The sequence below is a fragment of the Adiantum capillus-veneris genome, chromosome 20 (assembly GCF_014529385.1).
Source record: "Adiantum capillus-veneris isolate H3 chromosome 20, ASM1452938v2, whole genome shotgun sequence".
Lineage (NCBI taxonomy): Eukaryota > Viridiplantae > Streptophyta > Polypodiopsida > Polypodiales > Pteridaceae > Adiantum > Adiantum capillus-veneris.
In genome coordinates, this window is record NC_140950.1 from 77,726,154 (window position 1) to 77,751,521 (window position 25,368).

At 47.1% G+C, this 25,368-nt stretch overlaps 1 protein-coding gene across 5 annotated transcripts in view; it reads left to right on the plus strand.

Moving 5' to 3' along the window:
* LOC147432788 (binding protein) overlaps positions 1-25,368 on the plus strand; it is a 252,004-nt gene that overhangs the window by 190,007 nt on the left and 36,629 nt on the right. For all 5 annotated transcript variants that reach the window (XM_086492599.1, XM_086492600.1, XM_086492601.1 and 2 more), the window contains 6 exons: positions 13,265-13,486; positions 13,640-14,101; positions 14,223-14,555; positions 14,631-15,083; positions 15,162-15,208; positions 15,470-15,563. In XM_086492599.1, the coding sequence (XP_086348725.1) occupies positions 13,265-13,486; positions 13,640-14,101; positions 14,223-14,555; positions 14,631-15,083; positions 15,162-15,208; positions 15,470-15,563 (1,611 nt within the window). The remainder of the gene's footprint in view (positions 1-13,264; positions 13,487-13,639; positions 14,102-14,222; positions 14,556-14,630; positions 15,084-15,161; positions 15,209-15,469; positions 15,564-25,368) is intronic.

Below are 25,368 nucleotides of genomic sequence, written 5' to 3' on the forward strand. Positions count from 1 at the left end.
GAGCCTCGACACCCCCATTGTACCCGTGAATTTTGGGCGTGGAGCAGAGAGAGTGCTGCCATGCCAAAGTCTGTACTGGTTCTCTCAGTTAGTCGAGTCCCATGCTGTTCAGGTTCTACTGTTGAGTCTGTTGTTCTATTGAGTTACTTGTTTGCTATATCGTTCATCGTCTACAGTGTTTTCATTCTATTGGAGTGAGATTTCATGCACATTGCACTGAGGAGCACCCATAGTAGAGAGCAGGACACACTATTCTCGCCACAAGTGCTCTCATTTTCGGCACGCCTGGTGGGACCTCAATTGAAGTTTCACTCTGTTGTGCCTACAGGTTGAGGAGCTAGCTTGTTTAAGCTCTCGCCTGTGTTGGTGTGCTAGTCTGGACTAGAATAGCCCAGCTTGATTTGTCTAGCTCAGTCCTAGACTAGCTGGTCTAGTCACTCGTCTTGTTCTAGTCACTCGTCCTGGTCTAGTCACTCGTCTTGGTCTAGTCTCTCGTGCCTGGTCTAGTCACGTGTCTTTTTCTAGTCTCTCGTCCCTCCGGTCTAGACACTCACTGGTCTAGTGGAGTCTGGACCAGCTAAGTAAAAGTCTTACTGCTCAAAGCTTGGGTGGGTTCTAATTACTGTATGACACATACGAGGCAGTCCAAGATCGACAAAGTCCATTACTGAGTCCTCTGAAGTTCTACCATCGAAAGCGCCAACCCTTTGTGCCGAGTAGAAGTCCACCAGCCCCGTTACCCTACCTTCCCACGCGGCTACCTCCACTCCCTCAAAAAATTCTTGACCTCCCAGGTCACCTTCCTCAGTCCAGTTCTCACCCCCTGTGCTACAGCAAGCTCTTGGACAAGCTCCTGTACAGGCAGCCATGGAGAAGCTCACCGGCGTTGTGGCTAAGGTGAATTTAAAGTTTCCAACTTTTAGAGGACTATCCACAAAGGATGCAAATGACCATGCTAGGAGATTTGTCTCCCTCTGTAGGGGTCGTGGGCTCAACAGAGAAGACTCTTACCTAGTGCTCTTCCCTTCAACGTTGGATGGCTTAGCCGATAAATGGTATAGTCAGTTTGTTGAGAACCATTTTACGACTTGAGCCACGTTACGAACGTATTTCTATGAAGCTTTCAAACCAGGGACTTTCAAGAAAAGTTTTTGGATGAATTGTCAAACCTCATGATACAGCCGCATGAGACTTTGGAGAACTCATGACTAGGACAAAGTCTCTGGTCACAAAGCTTCCTTAACAACCAGGAGAATTCATGGTCAAGAAATGGGTAGAGAAGTCTCTTCCTAAGACTTCTCAACAAAAACTCAGAGAGAGTCTCCAACCTGAAGCCACTCTGGAAGAATTTGTTGTTGCTACTACTAGGATAGAGGGGGCCAGGAAGCTGTTCACCGACTCTCCTCAGGTAGAGATTGCCTCAGTATTTTTGGAAAGTCCCTCTGACCCTTTGACTTCTTTACGTAGGGAGCTCTAAGCCCTGAAGTTACAATGCGCTCTTCAAGAGGAGAGATCATATTCTCTTTGACAGGAGAAGCCTCCACATCAAGCAGCTTGGGACCATATCAAGTGGGAGTTGGAGGAGCTCAAGGTTTATCAGGAATCTAAGGCTATGATCTGGTGTAGCTCTTGCCGTTCTTCCGGGCATCCTTCGCAGGAATGCCCGCTTCGAGCTTATTGTCACTTTTGTGAGAAGTCCGGTCATGATGACAAGGAGTACTACTATCTGAAGGGACTGCGGAAATTATAGCAGATCCTTGCCCCTACACTTCAATAAGGCTTGGCTCGTGCATCCAATATGGTTTCTCCCTATGGCCATCCAAACCACATGCCCCTCTATTGACAACCCCTCCTACTATGCAAGGTATGCAAAGCGCCTTTCCATCTCAAAGTTTTTATCATTCTAGTGCCCCCTCAGGACCTTAGAGCTTCTACACCTCAGCTTCCACCCCCATGCAGCAAGAGTAGAGACCACCTCGTCCCCCGCCTCGTCCATCCAATCGCCCCATTTTGTGCTACAAGTGTGGGAACTATGGGCATTACCAAAGCAAGTGTCCCTTGCCAGAAGGATCCTTAGCCTCAGGGCTAAGGATAACTATAGTAAAGATTGTCCCAAGCAACGAGCATTCACCTCTTCCAACCTCGGTCAAAACCAACAAGAGTTCAGATTTCCGAAGATCAACCTGATTGTAGTAAGCACCATTCCTCAACTATCACCTGCTACACATGTGGTTACATCTAAGGATAGGGTGGAGCATATGTAGGAGCCATTTGGTGTCCTCACTAGGTCACAACGAGCAGCCTTAGGCCTCAGTCTTCTTGAAGGTCCGGCTCTTCCAATTCCTCCTCAAAAACCTAGTCCGTCCGCAAAATCTGACAAGCCATCCCCAGTGCCAACAGCCGACCGACTTCTATGCTATCGATGGGGCCTTCTTGGAAGCAGTAGCTGACTTGCAGCAGATCAAAGTCCCATAACATGCCTTGACCAAAAGCGAGAAGCCTACAACGGAAACTATCATGAGGAACACCTTTCAACAAGTCTCTCTTTACGACATGCTAAAGCTCGATGCAAATCTAAGAAGTGACACCCTTACAGTCATTCAGTCCTTGTACCCGGGTGGAAGGCCTAGTGGCAAGCACCTCCCTATACAACCCTCAGAGTCTTACATGATTATTAGAGTCCTCGTCTCACTGTATCTATTCTTGGGCACCAATTCCTCAATGTCATAGTCGATGGTGGATCTGGCATCAATCTGATTCGGGAGTTCACTATGTTGGCAAGTATAAGACTTCACATTTAACTTGGATTTTGTTGTGGTTCGTCTTTCCCAGGTTAAGGGAGGTTTTCTTTTGCTCATCGGTAGGCCATGGCAATGGCACACTAAAGCACTTCATGATTGGGGAAACGACGCCATGTGGATCCATACTCCTGGCCCCCCAATGCTACCAATTCAACTCAAAGGAGGTATGGATCCAATGGTTCATCATAGTTCTTTGTCAGTGGAGTCTAACTCGGACCTGCAACAGCCTACCCGACTTGAGGGGTATGAGGAAGATCTCCTGCAGTGGTTGGAGGCTACCACATCGCTGCCATGCTATGTGGTCTCTATCCAACCCTTGCCTTCTGATCCACCCTCTTCTTCCCCTGCTCCAGCTGAGACCAGTGCGCCACATCATCCAAAAGCCAATGCGAAAGTCACTAAAAATCATGAGTCTGTTGCCCTCTTGATGGAAGCCATCGGCCTTGGTGAACCTATCACACGGGGCAGAAATCTCATTTACAAGAGTTCACCACTGTCTCACCTCTCCCCTTAGCCTCCTTTGTGTCCAACTCCCCGCCCACGCAAAAGCATTATGCTGTGTCTGAGGACTTACCCTTCGAGGAGCTTCCACCAGGATGGCTACAAGAGGAGTATGCACATTTTCACATTGATCAGACACCAGCCCATGATGTCTCAAAGCTCCAAGAGGCGGCTCAATCTTCATCTTCTCATGCACCCTCACTAGCTACACCTCTTGACCCCATCAGAGAAGTCAACTTGGATGACTCTGACGACCCTCAGCACATCCTCTTAGCAGCTTGGTTATAAGATCACCCAGCGCTACTCGGCCAGGTAGTCTCTTTTATGCACTCCTTTAAGGATGTTTTTGCCTGGTCTTACAAAGATTTGGAAGGAATCCCACGAGAATTGGGTGTCCATACTATCCCTCTGGTTGAAGGGGCTAAACCAGTCAGAGGCCGAGCGTACAAGCTTAACCCTAAGTATGCAGAGGCTGTCAAGAAAGAGCTAGAAAAAATGCAAGAAGCAGGGATCATTGTCCCAGTGGAGCACTCTGAGTGGCTATCACCCATGGTCTAGCGCCTAAGCAGCAATCCAATAAGATCCGCGTGTGCGTCGACTACCTCGCACTGAACAAGGTCACTATCCGAGATGGTTTCCCCACACCGTTCACTGAGCGTGTGCTGGAAGATGTGGCAGGGCACGTACTTTGCAGTTTCATGGATGGGTTCAGTGGCTATAATCAGTTGGGCATCCATTCGGGTGATCAGCTCAAAACAGCTTTTGTGACTCTGGGGTATTTTCATTTACACTGGAATGTCTTTTGGGCTGAAAAATGCTCCGCCTTCTTTCAATCGCACAATATATCTCATCTTTTGTCTTTTGCTTACGGATTATCTTCACATATTTATGGACGATTTTTCAACCTTCTGAGGTGCTCAATGTTCAATCCCAGTGGAGAATCTAGAGGAGCACCTCGCCCAGCTCTTTGCCATCTTCCTCAGGTGTAGGGAGACATGTCTGAAGCTCAATCCAAACAAATGCCATTTTTTGGTCACTGAGGGTACACTTTTAGGCCATGTGGTGTTTGTTAAAAGTTTAGCGCATGATCCAGAGAAGACAATAGCCATCTTGAAGTTGCCTCCTCCCATCAATCCCAAAGGTGTTCAGAGCTTTGTAGGCCACACAGGCTATCATCGCAGGTTCGGTCGGTGGGAGGGGGAGGGCGAGGGCGAGGGGGTAGGTGGGAGGGCTAGGGCGAGGGGGTAGGTAGGTGGGAGGGGGAGGGCGAGGAAGGTAGGGAGAGGGCTAGGGGTAGGTGAGGGCGAGGGGGTAGGGAGAGGGCGAGTAGGGGAGGGCAAGGGCGAGGAGGTGTGAGGGGGACTAGGGCTGTAGATGAAGTCCCTGTACCACTGGTTGAAAGAGGAGATGCTACAGAGCGCAGCCACCATGAGCAAGACAACTATCCTGAGAATGGAATTCATTAGGCAGGACAAGCTCTGTGAAGGGAGCTTTGTTCTCGGAGGAGATTTCTGCCCGCTTCTATGATCCTCCATAGGCTCACCAAATTCAAAGACTTCCACCAAGGCCTCATCCGGGGTAACTTCTATGGCAGTCAACCTTTAAGCTGGCTCAGGTGGCTCATTGGGTTTAGTTACTGTGGAAACCTTGGAAGAAGGTGTATCTCTATGCAAAGAGTGAATAGAGACTCCATAACAAGGCATAGATTTGGTAGCCTCCAACCACTCCAGCAGATCTTCATCAGACCCATCAAGTGTAGTAGGCTGTTCTTGTTCAGGGTTGGTTTCCATTGACAAAGAAACTTGCTGCACCACTGGATCCATACCTCCTTCTAAGAGGATGGGTTGCATCGGGGAGCCAGAAGTTTGTATCCACATTGCGTCGTTTCTCCAATCATGAAGTGCTTTAGTGTGTCGCAGCCATGGTCTTCCAATGAGCAAAGGAAATCCGCCCTCAATCTGGGGAAGACGAACCACAACAAAATCCAAGTTAAAAGTAAAGTCTTGTACCTGCAGAGGCACATTGTCCACTATGCCCATTGGGTAGACCGTCCGCTGGTTGGCCAATGTAACTGTGAATGGAGCAGGGCGAGTAGGCTGTAGACCTAGAGCTAACATAGTGAACTTAGGCATCAGGTTGATGCCAGATCCACCATCCACTATCACTCCTGAGAATTGCCGACCCAAAACGGACACTGTCAGGCGAGGGCTTCTATAATCAGTGAGTGGAGCAGCGGGATTGGATATCATATAGGACTCTGATGGTCGCACTGGGAGGTGCCCGCCACTAGGACCTGCTCCAGGATAAAGTGATTGAATAACAGCAAGGGTGTCACTTCTAAACTTTGCATCTAGTCGCAGCATGTCGTAGAGGGACACTTGTTGGAAGGTGTTCTTCAAAACTGACTCTGCTGTAAGCTTGTCCTGTTCTACCAGTTGTTTCTCGGGTACCTTGATCTTTTGTAGATCGGAAACTGCTTCCAAGAAAGCTTCATCAATATCGGAGAGCAAAGATGTGGATTCTTTCATGGCACTGGGGAATGGCTTGTTAACAGTTGCAGGCAGGGTATCCACTGGTGTGAGACTGTGTGGGGGAGTTGAACTTGTTGGAATGCTAAGATCGAGAGCGGCTCTCTAGGCCCGGGTGAGGGCGCCCGATGGCTCCTCTGCCAACTGCGGCGGCTTATTTTGAGGGGTAACCACGCGGGTAGAAGGGGGCGGTTGAGAAACAGTGCTCACTGCTATCAAGTTCAGCTTGGGAAAGGCAAACTCATTCTGGCTTTGACTTGAGTTCGAAGCCGTGGATGCACGAAGTTTAGGGCAATCCTTACTGTAGTGATCCTTCGTTTCAGGGCAATGACGGCAAGGAGGGGACCCTTCTAGCAGGGGGCATTTGCTTTGGTAATGCCCATATTCCCCGCATCTGTAGCACAAAATGGGCCGATTCAAAGGGCGAGTCGAAGGGCAAGGTGGTCCTTGCTCTTGGTGCATTGAGTTTGAGGTGGAGGCATAGAAGCTTTGAGGTGATGAGGGAGCAAGGGTATAATAAAAGCTCTGAGACGGAAAAGTACTTGGCATACCTTGCATAGGAGGGGCTGTCAGCAAAGGTGGCAGATGGTGTGGATGGCCACAGGGAGAAACCATGTTGGATGCAGGTGCTGGCCCTTGCTGAAGAGAAGGACCAAGACTTTGCTATATTTGTCGCAATCCCTTGAGGTAGTAACAATCCTTGTCCTCATGTCCAGAATTTTCACAGAAGTGGCAGTAAACCCGAAGGGGGCATTCTTGTGAAGGGTGCCTTGGAGAGAGGCATGAGCTACCCCAAACCGTAGCTTTAGTCTCTTGCTGACACTTGAGCTCTTCTAGCTCGCGCTTAATCTGTTCCAATGCCTCGTGATGTGGAGGCTTCTCTTGTCTAAGAGAAAAGGACCTCTCCTCTTGAGGAGCTCGCTGTAACTTTAGGGCTTCCAGTTTCCTGCGTAAAGAAGTTAAAGGATCAGAAGGACTTTCCAAAAACACAGAGGGGGTCTCTATGTGAGGGGGGTTGGTGAACAGCTTCCTAGCCCCCTCTATCCTCGTAGCAGCTACGATGAACTCTTCGAGAGTGGTGTAGGGTCGGAGACTCTCCCGGAGTTTTTGCTGAGAGGTTTTGGGAAGCCCCTTCTCCACCCACTTCTTAACCATGAATTCACCAGGTTGCTGGGGAAGCTTGGCAACCAGAGACTTGGTTTTGGTCATAAGCTCTGCAAAAGTCTCCTCTGGCTGGAGCACCATGTTGGCCAACTCATCCAACACTTTCTCTTGGTAGTCGCCTGGCCTGAAAGCTGTACAGAACTGTTGTCTTAAGTCTGCCCAAGTTGCAAAATGATTCTCTGCAAACTGGCTGTACCATTTGTCTGCTAAGCCGTCCAAGGTGGATGGAAAAAGTACCAGATAAGCATCTTCCCTGTTAAGACCACGTCCTCTACAGAGAGATACGAACCTCCGTGCATGGTCGTCCGCATCTTCCGAGGAGAGTCCTTTGAAGGTGGAGAACTTGATGTTTACCTTAGCTAACTCACTAGCCAACGCCTCCATGGCCCCTTGTTGAGCTTGTTGCTCAATAGCCTGCTGTAGCAAAATAGGAGAGAGCTTTGCTGGAGAAGGTGATCCAGAAGATGTGGAACTGGATGAAGAAATGGGGGATGTCGTATGTGGAGGTATCGGTGATGAGGTTAATGGACTTCTACTAGATACCACATGGCGTGTTCGATTATAGTGCTTCAGAGGGCTCAAAAGTGCGCTTTGACGCTCAACTGACCGCCTTGTATGTGTCATGCAGTGAACAACACAGGTCTAAAAGAGGACAAGTGAGGATAGTGACTAGACCACCTGGTCTAGGACCAGTGACTAGACCACCTCACTGGCAGGACGAGGAAGACTGGACCAAGGCGAGGACTAGACCAGGACCAGGGACGAGGACTAGACCAGGACAAGAGACGAGGACTAGGACTAGACCAAGACCAAGGACAAGGACTAGACCAGGACCAGAGAGGAGGACTAAGACTGGTTGGACCAGGGCGAGAGAGGACCCGACCAGCAAACTATCTACAAAGTGTAAGCAAGTGTGTGGAGCCAGGTAACAACCGATTAGCTTCACGATTTGTATCTCCACAAGAGTGAGACTTCCTTTGAGGTCCCACCGTGATCGCCAAAATGAGAGCACCTGTAGCGCGGATAACGTGTCGTGCTCTCTACAATGGGTGGTCCTCAGTGCAATGTGCGTGACAATCTCACTCAAACAGACTGAATCTCCCTCAAACAGATGAACAGAAAGGAAACAATAGACGTCCACAGAGCTCGCAAAGACACAACAGCAGACCAGAACATATGACTCGACTATCTCAAAGACTGATACAGACTCTGGCGTGGTAGCACACTCAGCTCCAGCCTAGGACTCTCAGGTACAATGGGGGTGTCGAGGCTCAGATGTGCCGGGATGGTGCAGACGTGCTCTGTGTAAAAACTCACTGCTCTAGAGGACGATGCTGGACCAAAGGTGAAGCAGATAATGCCGATGACCAACCGCTACTACTCATATGTAACACCATAAAGGGCCACCAACGGCTCATAAATGTCAGCCATGTGGTGACCTGGCCACGATGTCCACTAGACCACCGTCGGTACCCTGCCACTGCCACGTGTCACTCCCAGCCCAGGGGGTCCGTCCAGTGTGAAACAGCCTAGACCACTGTACTAACTGTGAAAGTGACACTGTAGCCTGCTACAAGAGACGGGCCTATCGAGACTATCACAGGATGGGGAACACATTGAGTATGGACGACACTTGATAGACATGGGGACTGCACATGGATTGGCCATCTTGAATGGCCTACAGAGATTTCCCACTGCGGGGGGTTTTACATGCTTTCCACACAGACATGGAGCCAGCACAGTGGATTATGTCATGGCACAACCGAGCCTCATCTCTACTATCCAGGATCTCACAGTTGGACCCAGACCTATTGGTGTGGCAGTGGATCATGCTCTTGTCTCGTTGACCATCTCTTTTCAGTTTAGTGTAGCACACAGGCCACGGGCAGCAACCCCTACTCGCTACACCTTCACGCGAGAGATGGACTCTGTATACATAGATGGGATCTACAGACGCCTGTGCACAGAGGAGCCCGGGCGACCTCTGGAGGAGCTTACTACTATATTGACACAGACATACATGATGCAGCAGTAGAGGCATACCCACATACCCAGCCTGAGTAGAGACACTGTTCTGGAGCATGCCCCAGAACAGTTGATTTGATGAGGAATGCCAGGATACTAGAGCTAGACTTCAGAGGGAGGTGCTATTGGGGAACATCACTCACAGATTGACTTCCGACGCCTAGTGCGGCGGAAGAAGAGGGCATTTTTGGCTCGCCTAGAGCAGGATCTATACCAGCTATTCTGGGAGAGCATATGATCATGATGGCTTACTGGCTGAGCATTTCACGCATGCCAAAGATCTACTAGCAGAGCTTCTAGCAGTTATGTTTAACCGTGCCATGTGTGAGGGCTTGCCTGATACTTGGAGCCTATCTACTATTGTACCTATCTTCAAGTCGGGAGACCCTATGGAGCCTAGGAATTATCGCACTATCATGATTGGACACACATTGGCACGGTTGTACGCATCTATTCTTGAGCAGCAGTTGAGTAGATGGGCAGAGAGGGAGGGGATACGCGCAGCCGGGAAGGTAGGGTTCAGGAGAGGTTTTTCTACTCTTGACCATATCCTGACACTCAGAGCCATCATCGAGGAGGCAGATCACATGGGAGACAGATCTATTGTAGCTTTGTGGATTTCCGCAAAGCATTTGACACAGTACCCAGAGCTAGATTGTTGCGTAGATTACAGTAGATGGGAGTACCCACAGAGCGCATTTGGGGGGTCATGGCATTATACAGGTTAGTAGTGGGGCATGTACGTACTTCAAAGGGTCTATCCACACCGGTTCACTCAACTATTGGGGTGAAGCAAGGTTGCCCGCTCTCTCCTACTCTATTTGGTATGTATGTGGATGAGGTTTCTGACTACATTGAGAGAGATGGTGATAGAGGTGCACAACTGGCAGGGACATGGATTCCACTATTGTTATATGCTGATGATATTGTGTTGATCTCCGACTCTCCGGAGGGGATGCAACGTCACGTGGATGCTTTGCATAGGTTTGCCCAGGAAAGTGGTATGTCCGTCAACCTTAGTAAAACCAAGGTCATTGTAATTAATACCACCCCACAGTGGATCATGAGGCCAGCACCCGCATTCACATACGGCCAGGAGACAGTGGAGTATACAGATGCTTACACTTACCTTGGAGTGGTTTTTAGTGGGCCAGCATTTTCATTGAGGAGGGCAGCAGAGACTAGATTGACCAAAGCCCATGCAGCATTGGGTAGATTGGAAAGGATGTGTTCACAGGTTCAGTTTCAGGAGCCTCGGAAGAAGCTCTGGCTCTTTGACACTTTGGTGGCTTCTGCATTGCTTTATGGAGCTGAGATTTGGGGACCTTCATTTGATCATCACGGGAGGACAGGCCGCACTGATGGATGAGGGACATGGAGAAGCCTCTGGTCTCTATGATCTCGCGGCTCATTAGAGCTAGGGCTTAAATACCACGTGCTATTGTCCGAGCAGAGCTAGCTGCCCCCCCACTAGTGGTTGAGGCTCATTAGATCTGTCTCCTTTACACACCGCATGTGGGAACTTCCCAGAGACGGATATGCCCGCCTTGCACTTGAGTCCTCTTGACAGTTAGCCATGCAGGGAGATACATCATGGTTTCAGGCGCATGGGTTTAGCATAGACAGATTGCCTCCCTTCCTGTACTCATTGGGGAGATGACATCATGGTTTCAGGCGCATGGGTTTAGCATAGACAGATTGCCTCCCTTCCAGTACTCATTGGATGCACCCTCTCTGACTCTTACATAGGCCGAGATCACCAGGCTCATCCGTCAGGACCTAACTCAGCTAGACACCAGGAGGACATGGATACAGCCAGCACTGGAGCTCGGCATGAAGATGGGTTTCTACAGAGAGCATCTTCTCCAGCTTACGGAGGACGGTTTTGTGATGAGGCCCAGATACATGGACACCTAGTTGTCTCATGGGATACGATTTGCTATTGGCCAGATACGACATCTTCACACCAGCTGCGGATCGAGACTGGGAGATACAGCGGAGTACCAACAGAGGCCAGGACATGCTCCCTGTGTGACATCGAGCCTGAGACACAGTTGCACTACACATGCCACTGCCCCGTCTACTACGAGATACGAGGCCGCTTCCATTGCTTGTTCGGAGAGGGCTTTGGACCACTCTCCAGAGTCATGCGGTACGAGGATCAGAGATGCCTGGGTTTGTTTTTGCTCGAGTTGCGCAGACACAGAGAGAGCTTGATGAGAGGAGAGGCTAACCAGTCTCAGAGACAGATCATAGACTTCTTCAGAGCTGCCACTGAACACCCGGAGGAGCTACTACCAGAGCAGAGCTCGTCGCCTCACACCAGAGGCACACTAATCGACCGAGCGACCGAGTTGGGGAGATCCAGACGCCCACGATTGCGGAGGACTACACAGCATCGACAGAGGCTGCATCAGAGGATTCGGATCACTTTGGCCCGACATGCACGACGCCAGGTCAGACTACTGACCATGGAGGAGATTGATGAGATCCGCCAGTGACCGATGTTGGATCTCTTGTGATCTAGCTATCCTAGCTAGCTGCTTAGTTCACACCTAGCAGTTTAGTATTTCATAGTATTTTATTTTGTCATTTTGTCATCTTGTTACTATGACTTTGTATGAGATCCACCACATTGTAACTTTTTGGTCTCATAGGTCACTTTGGCCTTTTGAAGACGTTAATAGAACATTTCATTTCTCAACACATGGAAGCAACAACGTGTAATAGCGCAACAGGACTTGATTGATGCCCAAACAAGGCCCCATTGGCCATTATCGACGACGTTGTAAGGGATTGCCTAGGTAGTTGTCCACACAACGCAATGCCGTGATGCAACCTATCAAGGTTTGAGTATGTGTAGAGCTTGCTCCTTTAGGTCCTTTTTTTAATGAAATTGCCTGATTATGATGGTTCCATTATATCTAGATTTCAATGTAAGAAACACATCCCATCCCACATCTGCAATTTCATGGTTCCTTAAGCTTATGTTAGCAATAATAGTCAAGGTCTCTCCGGTCTCATTGCCAATGGCAAAAGGCTGATTCCAGAACCCTGCTATCTCACAGACAGGATGGCAGTGGCAACTACAGGACAACGATTAGAGCCATAACTACACATATTAAAGCATGCAAGCATAGCAAAATAACACACTCTACAATCATACCAATCACATGGGTTAGCTCTTCAAAAACTGATTGTGGTAGTTGCTCTCTATCATAATATATGAGCACAAAAGAGAGTGAAGGAGTGAGCATTCTCATTAGTTATTGAGTTATTGCTATTGGGTTATTCTCTCAATCTCTCCGCTCTCATGAGTGTCTCGACTATTTGCGCTCCTCATCACATCCTCCAATGGTCAAGCATAAAGCTTGGCCTCTACGGCCTATCATGATGGTATGCTAGTTACTAGGGAGCATGGGGTCCCCAGCCGTCAATATTGGCTCAATAGTGTTAGTGCTCCAGCTCTTAGGAAAGCCTTCACATATGTCTCTATTAGCCATGTTGGCCAACAAAGGTGCCAATGTATCTTGGGCATGGCGTAAATGCTCAGTAACTAGACCATTATGGTGATGTGATCTGACTGTGTGTAGTCTATCAATGGCATTGCGTATCATATTAACAATAAGGAAAGTGGAAGTCTGAGTTCAAGACCCTAGTGGCAAAGGTAAGGGAGACTGAGCTAGCAGCATACTATAGTCCATAGATGTAGTGGGTGTAGATGTTTCTTGCTCCGGGAAGGGTTCCCATGCCACTCTGAAATCGTGACTCAAGAATAGCTAATATTGCTCTTGCTCAAGCTGTGCTAACTACGCTCTCTTCTTTCAGCTTATAAGGCGTCAGAAGGTATTCTATTCCTATCGGGGTGTGATGTCCCTTGTCACTTCTTCTTTGTGCCATCTGGCTTTAGTCTCTCAACACTCATCATTATTCCAGCTATTCTGAGGCTCAATGCTAACAATGAAGGTTTAGTCACATAAAAACAAGGAGTTAATTGTGTCCTAAATATGAGTGTGTGCAGGATCATACTTAGAAGTTCAACTCGATCGTTTCTCACAAAATCAACACATATGGGGAGAAGTAATGTTGTTTGGGAACTAAATATCGTGTGAAAGGGGCTCTAACCGCTTAAAACTCTTGATTTCATTTATGGGAGATGTCTTGGTCTTAAGATCTAATGTTTTCATGTCAAGGCTATGTATCCATTTTGCTTCTGGCCATTTGACTGTGTGGATGTAAAAACAGGTGAAGGAAGAGACTTTTTTCCTTAGATCTGTGATTGTTGAACGAGCCAATGAGGTTGAATTGTTAAAATCTGAAATGGAGGAGGCAGAGGCACTCGGGAAATCAAATTTGAAGCTTTTGGAAGATCAATTGCAAAGTGCAGTTTCTAGTTTGCGTGCAAGTGACAACTCACGGATTGCGGCAGCTCAATTGCTAGAGGAGGAGGATCAGCAAGCTGTTATGGTGAGTATTTTCCTTGATAATAAGTATCTGTCATCCGCTCCATAAAGTAAACTTTTCAAGTGAAATTTCAAGGTTCCCTTTCAATTCAGTTTTCTCCTTTTCAGAGCAATTTTTCTAGAAAAAGCAATAACATTTTTGTAATGTTGACTTCAGAATCAATGGTGCCATATCTTTCGCCACTTGACTGATGAACGAGGACCATGGTCCACAGTCTCATTCCCTACAGAGATAAAGGTTTCATGGAAGCTAGATAAAACAGAGGATCCATGGCGGCGGAGACTGAAATTGAGAAGAAATTATCATTGTGATAGGCAACTGTTGCATCCACATGAATGTGAAACAATAACTTCATCTGGAGGTCCCTCAAAACTGGCTTCAAATCTTGAGACGTTGCTAGAAACATCAAAATTGTTGTTGAAAGGCTTGCGAGGTATTAGTGAGGAGGAGGTATCTGATATAACGGATGAGGAAAAGACTATGCCAGAAGAAGATGATGCCAATTTTCAGGATGATTTAGCTGGAGCATTAGAACCACTCAGCACTGAAGACGAAACATCCACCTCAGGGTCAACAGAACAAACCACAATGAAAGGAGAAGAAACCAGCATTGAGGAGGTTTTTGCACTTTGTTCCTCCAATACTTTGTTTTTTTGCGCTGGCTGATTTTGGTTTTCGTTTAATTTCATAAAGCAAAGATGCTGCCACTAAGTTCTAATTTTTTCATTTAACTTTCTAGGTGCTTCACTCCAGCGTGTGTGTTTTAGTGACACCCAAAAGGAAATTGGCAGGTCGTCTGGAAGTAACTACTGACAGCATTCATTTTTATGGAGATTTTTTGGTGGAAGGAACAGGGGGGTCATCTGTTTTCAATTCCTCTGGCCAGATTAATTTCGCTGAGCATACTGCACTTGATCTGGTTGAGAAGAGACTAGCTGGAAATAAAGAACACACAAACTTGGAGGTTGAAAAGAGTGGGAACCAGGATAAAGTAGACAATGTGCACCCTGCTGTGGCATCACCTCGAGCGATGAAGGGCATTAAGCGCCATCGTCGATGGGAATTGCTTAAGGTGCTCATGTACCATCTTACTTTTGTCTAATTTTTAAAAGTTAATATTCTTTCATTAAACAAAGGTATCTTATAGGTCAAGGCAGTTCATGGTACACGATACCTTCTGCAGTACACAGCTTTGGAAGTGTTCTTTGACAACTCGATTCCGCCTGTATTTCTTAATTTTCCTTCACAAAAGCTGGCCAGAGATATTGGAATGAGTATCATTTCCCTCAGAAATAACTCTTTGTCAGTAAAAGGAGCCACAAAAGAGAAACCTGAAAACAAGTATTTCATCGATAAAAGGCTTGCTGTAGAGCTAGCAGAGCATTACAAGGATTGCTGGCGGAGACGTGAAATCAGTAACTTTGAGTATTTGATGCACCTGAACACCCTTGCAGGGCGATCATACAATGACCTCACACAGTATCCTGTTTTCCCTTGGATAATATCAGATTATACATCAGAAATTCTGGATCTGAGTTCTTCTTCCTCATTCCGTGACCTGTCCAAGCCTATCGGTGCACTGGATGAGAAACGGTTTGAGGTGAGTATGCAGCTCCTGCATCTTTGCGGCAGTCCATTACATGTGAATTATGGCCTGATGTATCAAATTTGTCTTCAGATCTTCGAGGAACGTTTTCAAAGTTTTAGTGATCCAGACATCCCAAGGTAGTATTTCAAAGCTTCGTAAGTGGCTCTTTAAATGGATTTCTAAAAATTTCTGGCAAACCTGCAGTAATGTCTATGATTCCAAAAAAAAAGCAGACGTTCCATCTTTAGTCAAACCATTAGCAGCAGATTTGTTAAGCTTAATGTGTCTGGTTGAATGTTAGTTTTCCTTCTGACCTCCCAATACCTTCTTGATGCTGCATCAGAGATGTAACGGCTCGTTTAGAGTAGTTCTGATGTTGTACCTTGGTTGATCAACAGTTTTTACTATGGATCTCATTATTCAAGCATGGGTATTGTTCTCTTTTACTTACTGCGACTGGAGCCATTCACGTCTCTCCATCAAAATCTGCAGGTAGTGCTTATTATTGATTGAATGTTTTTGGTGCAAGCTCTTCTAGTTGGCTGAAAATTCCCATTGCAGCATTATTCTCTAAATGACTCAATGGATTAGCATGTTTGCAAATCAAACACATAGAAGAACAAGATTTCATATGAAAGAAAGAAGATAGAGATCATCAATGGCTGATGTAAATAGAAGATGGGATCCAACTCTCTCTCATTTCATTTCATCTCTCTCGCACACGATCAGAGCACAGAGGGCGGGGCTCAGGAGGAGTGGCAGTGTTATTCAGGGAGGAATTGCAGCCATTGATACATATAGCTCGTAGGGATGCGCAAGCTAGGTACATGTGGGTGAGATTGAGAGCAGAGACTGGTAGATATCTTTACATTTCCGTTTGCTACTTTCCCCCGAGTATATGCATCACCCAGAGGACAATCCCCCTTCTCTATTTTGGATGATGACATATGGGAATTCTCTAGAGATGGCGACATTATCATTCTAGGGGACTTCAATGCTAGGACTGCCCATCATCAGACGGTATTTTATGATACTTCAGAGGAGATGCTGAGAGAGGTGGATATTGCTGAGACGGGCCTATCCAAAATATCACAGAATGGGGAACATACTGAGTATGGACAGCACTTGATAGACGTGGGGACTGCACATGGATTGGCCATCTTGAATGGCCTACAGAGATTTCCCAATGCGGGAGGCTTCACATGCTTTCCACACAAACATGGAGCCAGCACAGTAGATTATGTCATGGCACAGCCGAGCCTCATATCTAGTATACAGGATCTCACAATTGGGCCTAGACCTGTTGGGGTGGCAGTGGATCATGCTATTGTGTCGCTGACCATCTCTTTTCCAATTCAATGGAGCACACATTCCACGGGTAGCAGCCCCTACCCGCTACACCTTTACGCGGGAGACGACGGATTCTGTATACATTGACGGGATTTACAGGCGCCTATCCATTGAGGAGCCGGGGCGACCTCTGGAGGAGCTTACTACCATACTAACACAGACATTACATGATGCAGCAGCAGAGGCATACCCACACACACAGCTTGAGCAGAGACGTCGTTCTGGGAGCATACCTCAGAATAGCTGGTATGATGAGGAATGCCGTCAGACTAGAGCTAGACTTCAGAGGGAAGTGCTTTTGGGGGACATCTCACACAGACGGTCACAGATTGACTTCCAACGCCTGGTGCGGCGAAAGAAGAGGACATTTTTGGCTCGATTAGAGCAAGATCTATACCAGCTATTCTTGAGTCAGGACTCGCGTGAGGCATGGAGGCTCTTTCATGAGCAGTCTCCCCCCTTCCATTACCTCTACAGAGACCTGGGGTCAGTACGCATCATTTTTGTACACAGTTTTTGGACAGCAGCCCCTTCCCCACCCCCCCCGATCCATGCTCACACACATGTGCCTTTTTCACCGCTGAGATGGTGAAGAAGGCCATTGACAGGATGAGGACCGGGAGAGCATATGATCATGATGGTTTAGTGGCTGAGCATTTCATGCATGCCACAGATCTACTAGCAGAGCTTCTAGCAGTTATGTTTAACCATCCCATGTGTGAGGGCTTTTGCTTGATACTTGGAGCCTATCTACGATCGTACCTATCTTCAAGTCAGGAGACCCTATGGAGCCTGGGAATTATCGCACTATCATGATTGGACACACATTGGCACAATTGTACGCATCCATTCTTGAGCAGCAGCTGAGTAGATGGGCAGAGAGGGAGGGAATGCGTGCTGTTGGGCAGGCAGGGTTCAGGAGAGATTTTTCTACTCTTGACCATATTTTGACACTCAGGGTCATCATCGAGGAAGGCACATCCCGTGGGAGACGGATCTATTGTAGCTTTTGGACTTCCGCAAAGCATTTGACACAGTACCTAGAGCTAGATTGATGCGCAGATTACAGGAGATGGGAGTACCCACAGAGCTCATTTGGGGGATCATGGCACTGTACAGATCAGTAGTAGGGCACGTACGCACCTCAGAGGGTCTATCTACACCGGTTCACTCTACTATTAGGGTGAAGCAGGGATGCCCGCTCTCTCCTACTCTATTTGGTATGCATGTGGATGAGGTTTCTGAAACCGGCCTGTTCATTCCAAAAAGGGCGGTAGACTTTACTTCAAACCTTGATTTAGCTTTCACCCATTATTAGTCGTCTATTTTACCTGTACATTCAAGACACAACAAAGGGGAGAGGGATACAGGCTGCTAGATTGCACCTGTATGAGTAGACAGACACCAGATTGGCCCCTAACTTAGGCGCCCCTTTCGGTATTTCTTTATTGTTCAAAAGAGGGAATAAACGCTGTGGTTCTTTCCAAGCTGCCCCACACAACCTTGGCTGAATTTTGACTGTTCAGGCCTGATTTCGGCAGCATAACTGTACTAGAACCCTTCACGGTCAGTATTCCCATGCATTAAATGACTTTCCCGACGCATACGGGCACTAAGCAAAACCTGGCGAGAATCTGCAGCACGCTGAATTCTCTGTTTTCAGCCCTGAAAATGCGCCAGATCACCTGTACAGCGGTCCCCTTGCGTCCTCGAACCTCCTGGGGGTATTAGGGTCCGTTTAGGGCCAAAACCCTAAACCTGCAAAAATACACAGCAGGCTGTAATTTGCTGTTTCGGGCTCCGTTTCGCGTGCCGGTCGCATCCGTAGCAAGCCCTCGAGCTCCCGCACCTGTAGGGCTACTTGCCCTTTGAATCGGACGAGATTTCTGGCGTGAAACCTCTCCGAATTCACCTGTACCTGCGAGGGGATTAGCCGCTAGCTAACCGAGTACCTGTGCAAGAGGCTCTTGCCTCGGCAATCGCGCATGAACCCACACAACTGTACATTGGTCAAATGAAGAGCCCACTAGAGGGGCATAACATACTGCCAAAGGGGAGAGAGAGGGTAGTGCGTAGCGTGCAGGGCATCACTCCTGGCACCGCACTGTGCATAAGAGGGAAAGCAAGCACTCCATAGCTCTTAACCTGTGACAAAAGCTGCAAATGAGCCTCTCCCAGCTTAAAATTCAGCGCCACTTCTTGTTGCATGAGGCAGGTGCACCAGAATGTGCCACTTGGCACATTTACAAGCATTTTCCCGTTTCGGGGTTGCCGCCTAAAAATCTCCCAACCGGTTGCCCAGTTGACTTCACGGCAGAGTAAGAAAATGTTCCCCTTGTCATTCCGGAGGTAATGACATCAACACATTTTCAAGTCCCAAAATAGCAGTTCCCTAAATTTTAGGAGATGCTGCCATTGTATCTTTCTAGGTCATCCGACCCTCTTTGTACACTGCGGCCACATCCAGAACTGAAATGTAGCCTCTGTAGCAAAGGATTCCACTTTGGCTAGTCAATGACCCCACTTGGCTAACCATAGTCCTTGTCCAACCTTAGTGCTCTCTTGCCCTCAGGCCGGGACTCCCTCTGGACAGTTCCACACTAGCTATGCAATGCAGGGCAATTAGATTTCCCGAGGGGTGTTTCCAAAAAGGGAAAGTAAATAGATAATAAGAAAGAAATCAACAAAAAGGATAGATAGTAGTCACACGCTGGTGACATACCCCCCTCTTGAAATCTCAAACGTCCTCGTTTGCATCTATGTCGTACATGCTTACTGTCAACACTGATGTATTCAACACACCTGTCGACACATATACGACACATACTGTCACAAAGTGATGACGTGGCGGACAGCAGAAATCCTAATTTCTGCCAGAAACCCTAAAATTCCTGCAAACCCTAATTTTTGCCAAAAACCCTAAATTCCGGAAATCGCGGAGGCGGATTATTAAAATTATTAAAAAAAAAAAAAAAAATTTTGGAAAATGATGAGCGACGCGAATTTTGCTTTTGCTTTTTTTTTATAAAAAAAAAAGAGAAAAGACTCTCTAAGAGAGAGAGAGAACTGATGCTTTTGATTTTAAAAGCTTTTGGGGCTCTGCTTTTGGGCATCCCTTGTAACCTTTAAATTAGTGGTGAGGGCCTCACTTCTCAGAGCATCTGGACGCAGAGTCTGAGAGTGAAACCCTAACCGCTCTCTTGTACTTTGATGATTGATTAATACAAAAAGAAATACCGAAAGGGGCGCCAGTCTTTGGGGCCAATATCTCTAGGCACGGAACTCCGCCGGGCCAGTGCAAATCTATTGTGATCTGTGAATTGTTTTGAAGTGGTTATTTGGTGCTGTCGCGGTTGATTCTTGACTTGGAGTGTCCAAGTTTGTTACAGTGGTATCAGAGCACGGCCGATTTCTCTTCTACGGGAAATCCGATCCCCGAATTATTTTTTTTTCCGCGGCACCTATGGCTTCAGGCAATGATCAGTCGACTCCCTCTGCATCTGGAGATGCGGGCTGGGATCACAACGAAGATTCAGACAGAGAGTATGGCCCGCCTCGGCCTACTCAGGCAGAGCAAACAGAGATGGAGCGTCGTCAATTGATTGGCGATGCAACAAAGATGATGCTCAATTTTGCCAAGGACCCGAAGATGGTAAAATATATGAACCAGACCTCTTTGAAAGAGGTACAGATGGAGTGGCAGAGAACCACAACACCACTCCCGAAACCCGCTCTCAAGAAACCTTCTACCTCCAAGAAATATACGGAGAAGGAACTGGAGAACGTGGTTGATGCACGGATTGCTCAGCTTTTCGACGTGCAAAAGAAAGGCAAAAAGCACGGCAAAAAGCAGAACAAAGGTACTGACTTCCCGGGATATTTGGGTCGTCAGTCGACATTCGACAAAGCAAAGAAACGGAAGAAGCGTGTTCGATTTGAAGGAGTACCCAGTTCTTCTTCTTCTTCTTCTGACAGTTCTTCTAGCTCCTCGGATTAGAGCGAAGAAGACAGAAAAAAAGCAAAAAGCGAAGCAAGACACAAAGCTTCGGAACGGGCAAGAAAAAGGCAAAGAAGGCTACATCTCGCCTAGAGACTGACAGTTCTACTGAGGACTCGTCTACAGACAGCTCAGATTCCGATGACGGAAAGTTTTATGCGAACAAGAAGAATTTTTACAAAGCCAACCAGTATGACTTTCTCGAAGATAACAGCAAGAAAGTCCGAGAGTTTAAGGAAGGTGGCCACTCGATCAAGTTTGATACTTTTCAGGATACTCAGATGCTTCGAAGGCTTTGTCTCTTATACGGCAGTTTGACATCGCTTTCGCGGGAGGACGCTATTCAGAGCACTCCAAGATTCGGAGAGCTGCCTCTTACTCTGAGGGGAATGCTCGTACTTGGTGGTCCACGCTTCTATTAAGCAAGACTGTGCCAGTTACATGGCTGAAATTCAAGAGGCTTTTTATTTCTTCTTGGTTGACTCAAGAGTTTGAGCGAGATATACGAGCTGCTTGGAACCATCTCCGGATGACCAAGAGCGATACAGTGAATTCTTATTGTGAAAGATTCTGGAGCTCTTTTCTACCCGCCTCTTCATTCAAGAAGATCTCGTTCAGAGAACAAATTGAGCGGTTTACCTTGGGTCTACCTACAGAGATCCGAGATCACTGCTTGGAACAGAAGTCAGCTTCTATTCAGGAGTTGATGAGTCATGCGAAGCGGGGCTTTGCCATTCACTCTGGTAGTCTGACTTACCCCACAGATGAGGCCATGACACAACGAGCCAAACAGACTTCTGGGAATGAAAGTAGAATGAAAAAGAGCAACCCAGAGAAAAAAAAAGGATGCACGACCCAAGCTTACTCCTGAGGAGAGAGCTCGCTTCATCAGAGAGGGGAAGTGCTTTGGATGCGGGAAACATGGACATATTTCCGCAAAGTGCCCTGATAAGGCACAGAAAGAACAGAATGATAAAGACGACGACAGGTCTGAGAGTTCGAGAGCAGCTGAGGAATGTGGCAGAAAAGGCAGATAGAAAAGCAGAACTGGTACCACATGGCGTGGGACTTGCACCGAATCAAATGAATGAAAGTACAAACTTTGCCGTTTTTTTTTTGGGGCAAAGTGAAGGATGTAGAAGCTCTTTTGAAGGAGCCAAGGCCAACTTCTTTTCACTTGGAATTGGCGGCTCGATTTGGAACTGCGCTCGACAGACTGACGCCACATTGCGGAGGTAGTTCGACTGGCACCCGGATGGGATGTTGCCATTACACCGAGCATTGGCAAACTTCGTTTGCAATGACAGGGGTGTTCAGGGCACGTGAGTGACGTTCTACTCGGGATCCCTTGGTACCACAAGAACTACGCCGTGGTTGACTACCGGGCCGAGAAAGCGACTTTGATAAATGAAGGGCTTAGAGATTGTACTTGATGAACTTCAGTTTTCTTACTCATTCTTTTGGGAGAACTGAACCATGGATAAAAGTTGAATATGTTTTGACCTGAAGAAAAGAACGCCAAGATTTTTTTTCTCCACGCTCATGCCGATTGCTTTTGAGAGGGCCTGAAGATCATACCATTGATCTGATATCTGGAAGCACGCCACCGAATCGGCCACCTTATTGTGTGAGCCGAGTACAGAATGAAAAGATTATGAACTCAGTGAAAGACCTCTTGGAAAAGGGTCTTGTCCAGCTTAGTACTTCACCGTATTGCTCTCCAGTGTTGTTGATTTTGAAGAAAGACAGATCTTGGAGAATGTGCATCGATTATAGCACTCTCAACGAAATCACCATCAAGAACAGATTTCCGATTCCTAGGATCGATGATATACTCGACCGGTTACAGGGATCCTCGTGCTTTAGCAGGATTGACTTGAAGAGTGGATATCGTCAGATCAGGATAGCGCCAGGAGATGTCTACAAGACAGCTTTTCGGACGACTTTTGGGTTATTTGAGTTTTTGGTGATGCCTTTTGGCTTAACCAATGCTCCTGCGACATTTAACCGGATGATGGACAGGATTTTTCGAGAGTACAGGCTATTTGTTGGCACTTTCTTTGACGACATCATTGTTTTCTCGAAGAATGAGGCAGAACACAGAGATCATCTGCTTCAAGTCTTTTAGGCATTACGAGATCACACGCTAGTGATTAATGCAAAGAAAAGTGAATTTTTTTCCTACCATGGATACACTTTTTGGGACACATTGTGTCAGCAGCACAACAGGAGTGCAAATGGACCCGGCCAAGATAGAGACTATCCGTGATTGGCCCGATTTGAGGAATGTCCATGAAGCTAGAAGCTTCTTGGGACTGTGTTCGTACTACAGGTGGTTCATACGAAAGTTTGCAGAGGTTGCTTCCCCTTTGCATACCTAGACACAGAAAGGAGTACCTTTTTCGTGGGGACCCACAGAGGTGACTGCCTTTCAGACATTGAAAGAGAAATTGACTACGGGACCTATTTTGACTTTGCCGGACTTGCAGAAGTCATTCGAAGTATATTGTGATGCTTGTGGTCGTAGTCTGGGTGCGGTCTTGATGCAAGAAGGCCATGTCATAGCTTACGAGAGCCGTTTGTTCTCTGGGCCGGAGATGACAGCACAGATTTATGAGAAAGAGCTTTTGGCGGTTATCCACGCTCTTACTCAGTGGCGGCATTACCTACTCGGAGCGGATTTCATTGTCTTTACAGACCATCAGAGTTTGCGCTACTTCTTGTCACAGAAGCAGCTTTCGGAAAAGCAGATGCGGTGGGCGAACATCTTGTCACAGTTTCACTTCCAGATTGTCCATGTGCAGGGTCAGAAGAATGTGGTGGCAGATGCTTTGTCTCGGAAACCGTTGGTTCTGGCTATTTCCGCGATACATCATAGGAGCTTCGAGGATATGGTCGATCAGTGTGCCACAGATACAGATTTTGCAGATATTTTCACACGGATACGGGATGGGGAGATAGTAGCTGGATACTCCCTTCGGGAAGGCTACTTGATGAAAAAGACTATGTTGTGCGTTACACAGCCGTTGAGGGAAAAGGTTATGACTGATTGCCACTGTCCACCTTTTACGGGTCACCGCAGCATTGCTACCACCATGAAAGGGGTAGAGAGAGATTTCTTTTGGCGGAGACTGAAGAAGGATGTGGAAGAGTTTGTGCGCAGTTGCTTGGTATGCTAGAAGGTCAAGTTTGACAGGCATAAGGCACAGGGATTGTTACAGCCTTTACCCATACCCACCCGCCCCTGGCAAAATATTGAAATGGATTTCATTTTTTTTGATCTCCCGAGAATACAGAATGATCACGATGATTTTCCGATTACATGGCACGTCTGAGACGATTCTCTTCGACATAGACCCCAGATTTATGAGTTGGTTTTGGAAGGCAATTTGGGAGAACATTGGCACGTAGTTGCAGTTCTCATCATCGTTCCACTTGCAGACTGACGGGCAATTTGAGATTGCCAATTCAATGATTTTAGATTTATTGAAGTCTTGTATCTCGCATCAGAAGACTCAATGGGAAAAGAACTTACCTTTGGTGGAATTTGCCTACAATAACACGATACACTCTTCGACGGGGAAGACGCCATGAGAGATTGTTGAAACTGCTGTGATCCTTCCTGAGCACGAAAGATTAGAAATTTGAAGCGGATGAATATTCGCGAGATTTGGATACGGCTTTTGCCAAGGTTCGCGAGACTTTACAGAAGTCTCAAGAACGACAGAAAAAGGCAGCGGATCGCCATCGTCGCGACTGGAAACTGAAGGAGGATGATTGGATGCTCTTACTTTTGAGAAGGCACGCCTAAGAAAGAAAAAGGGAAAGGAGAGGCTTTTTCCAAAGCTTAGTATGTGATACTACGGACCTTTCCAGATTACTGACAAGATAAATGATGTCTCCTTCCGATTGGACCTGCCAGATACTTGGAGGATTCATAATGCATTGCATGTGAGTCTCTTGAACCCTGTTAAGGGTGATGTGCCTGATGATGGGGAGCCTGATGAGCAACCCGAAGTGGAAGAAAACGAGGAGATCCTTGTTCCTGAACAGATTTTGGCACATAATGATACGAAGAAAGGTAAAGTCCGAAGGCGGTTCTTGGTTAAGTTCAAGAACTTTCCTGCATTTGATGCGAAGTGGATGGAGGAGGAGGACCTAGCAGATACTCCTCGGATTGTGAAACTTTACCTCGATGTTTTGGTTTAGCATAGTCTACTCCAAACGGAACCCAGAAACTCAGCTTGGCCGAAGATCTGGTGCAGTGGGATGCACAAGAGGGGAGTCGCTCCACTCCTTTGTCAACAGATGCCTCGATTTTGATACTAAAGTCACTGATGTCTCTTTGAGCTTCAGGGATACTTAGAGCTGACAGTATTCTGCTGGATGACTTTATGAAATGGAATTCCTGATTATGATACTGATTTGTTCTTGACTTCTTATGAGTGCAGGAACTGATAGCCGAAATGACTGCAGCATTTTGGTCTGATTGATCTCGAATAGACATGGTTGCAATAGGGGTTAGTCAATCGGACATCGATGAGGTCCCGATTGGACCTAGATGTGATTGCTAGCTACATTGCCGATAAATCATGGTCTAAGATCCGAATGAATGTTGAATGTCATGTGATGTCCTGTGATGTCTGGTGATGTCCTGTGATGTCGTGTGATGTGACTGTCGATTTTGTACATGTGCTAGATGTGTGTTCCTAGTACGTAGGTACTAACAGTCAGTGTCTGCTAAGACGGTTTATGGCTTTTGTCGGTTTTGCAGGCGTAATCGCGGTCGATTACAATGCTTTCAAGAGGGGGGTATGTCACAAAGTGATGACGTGGCGGACAGCAGAAATCCTAATTTCTGCCAGAAACCCTAAAATTCCTGCAAACCCTAATTTTTGCCAAAAACCCTAAATTCCGGAAATCGCGGAGGCGGATTATTAAAATTATTAA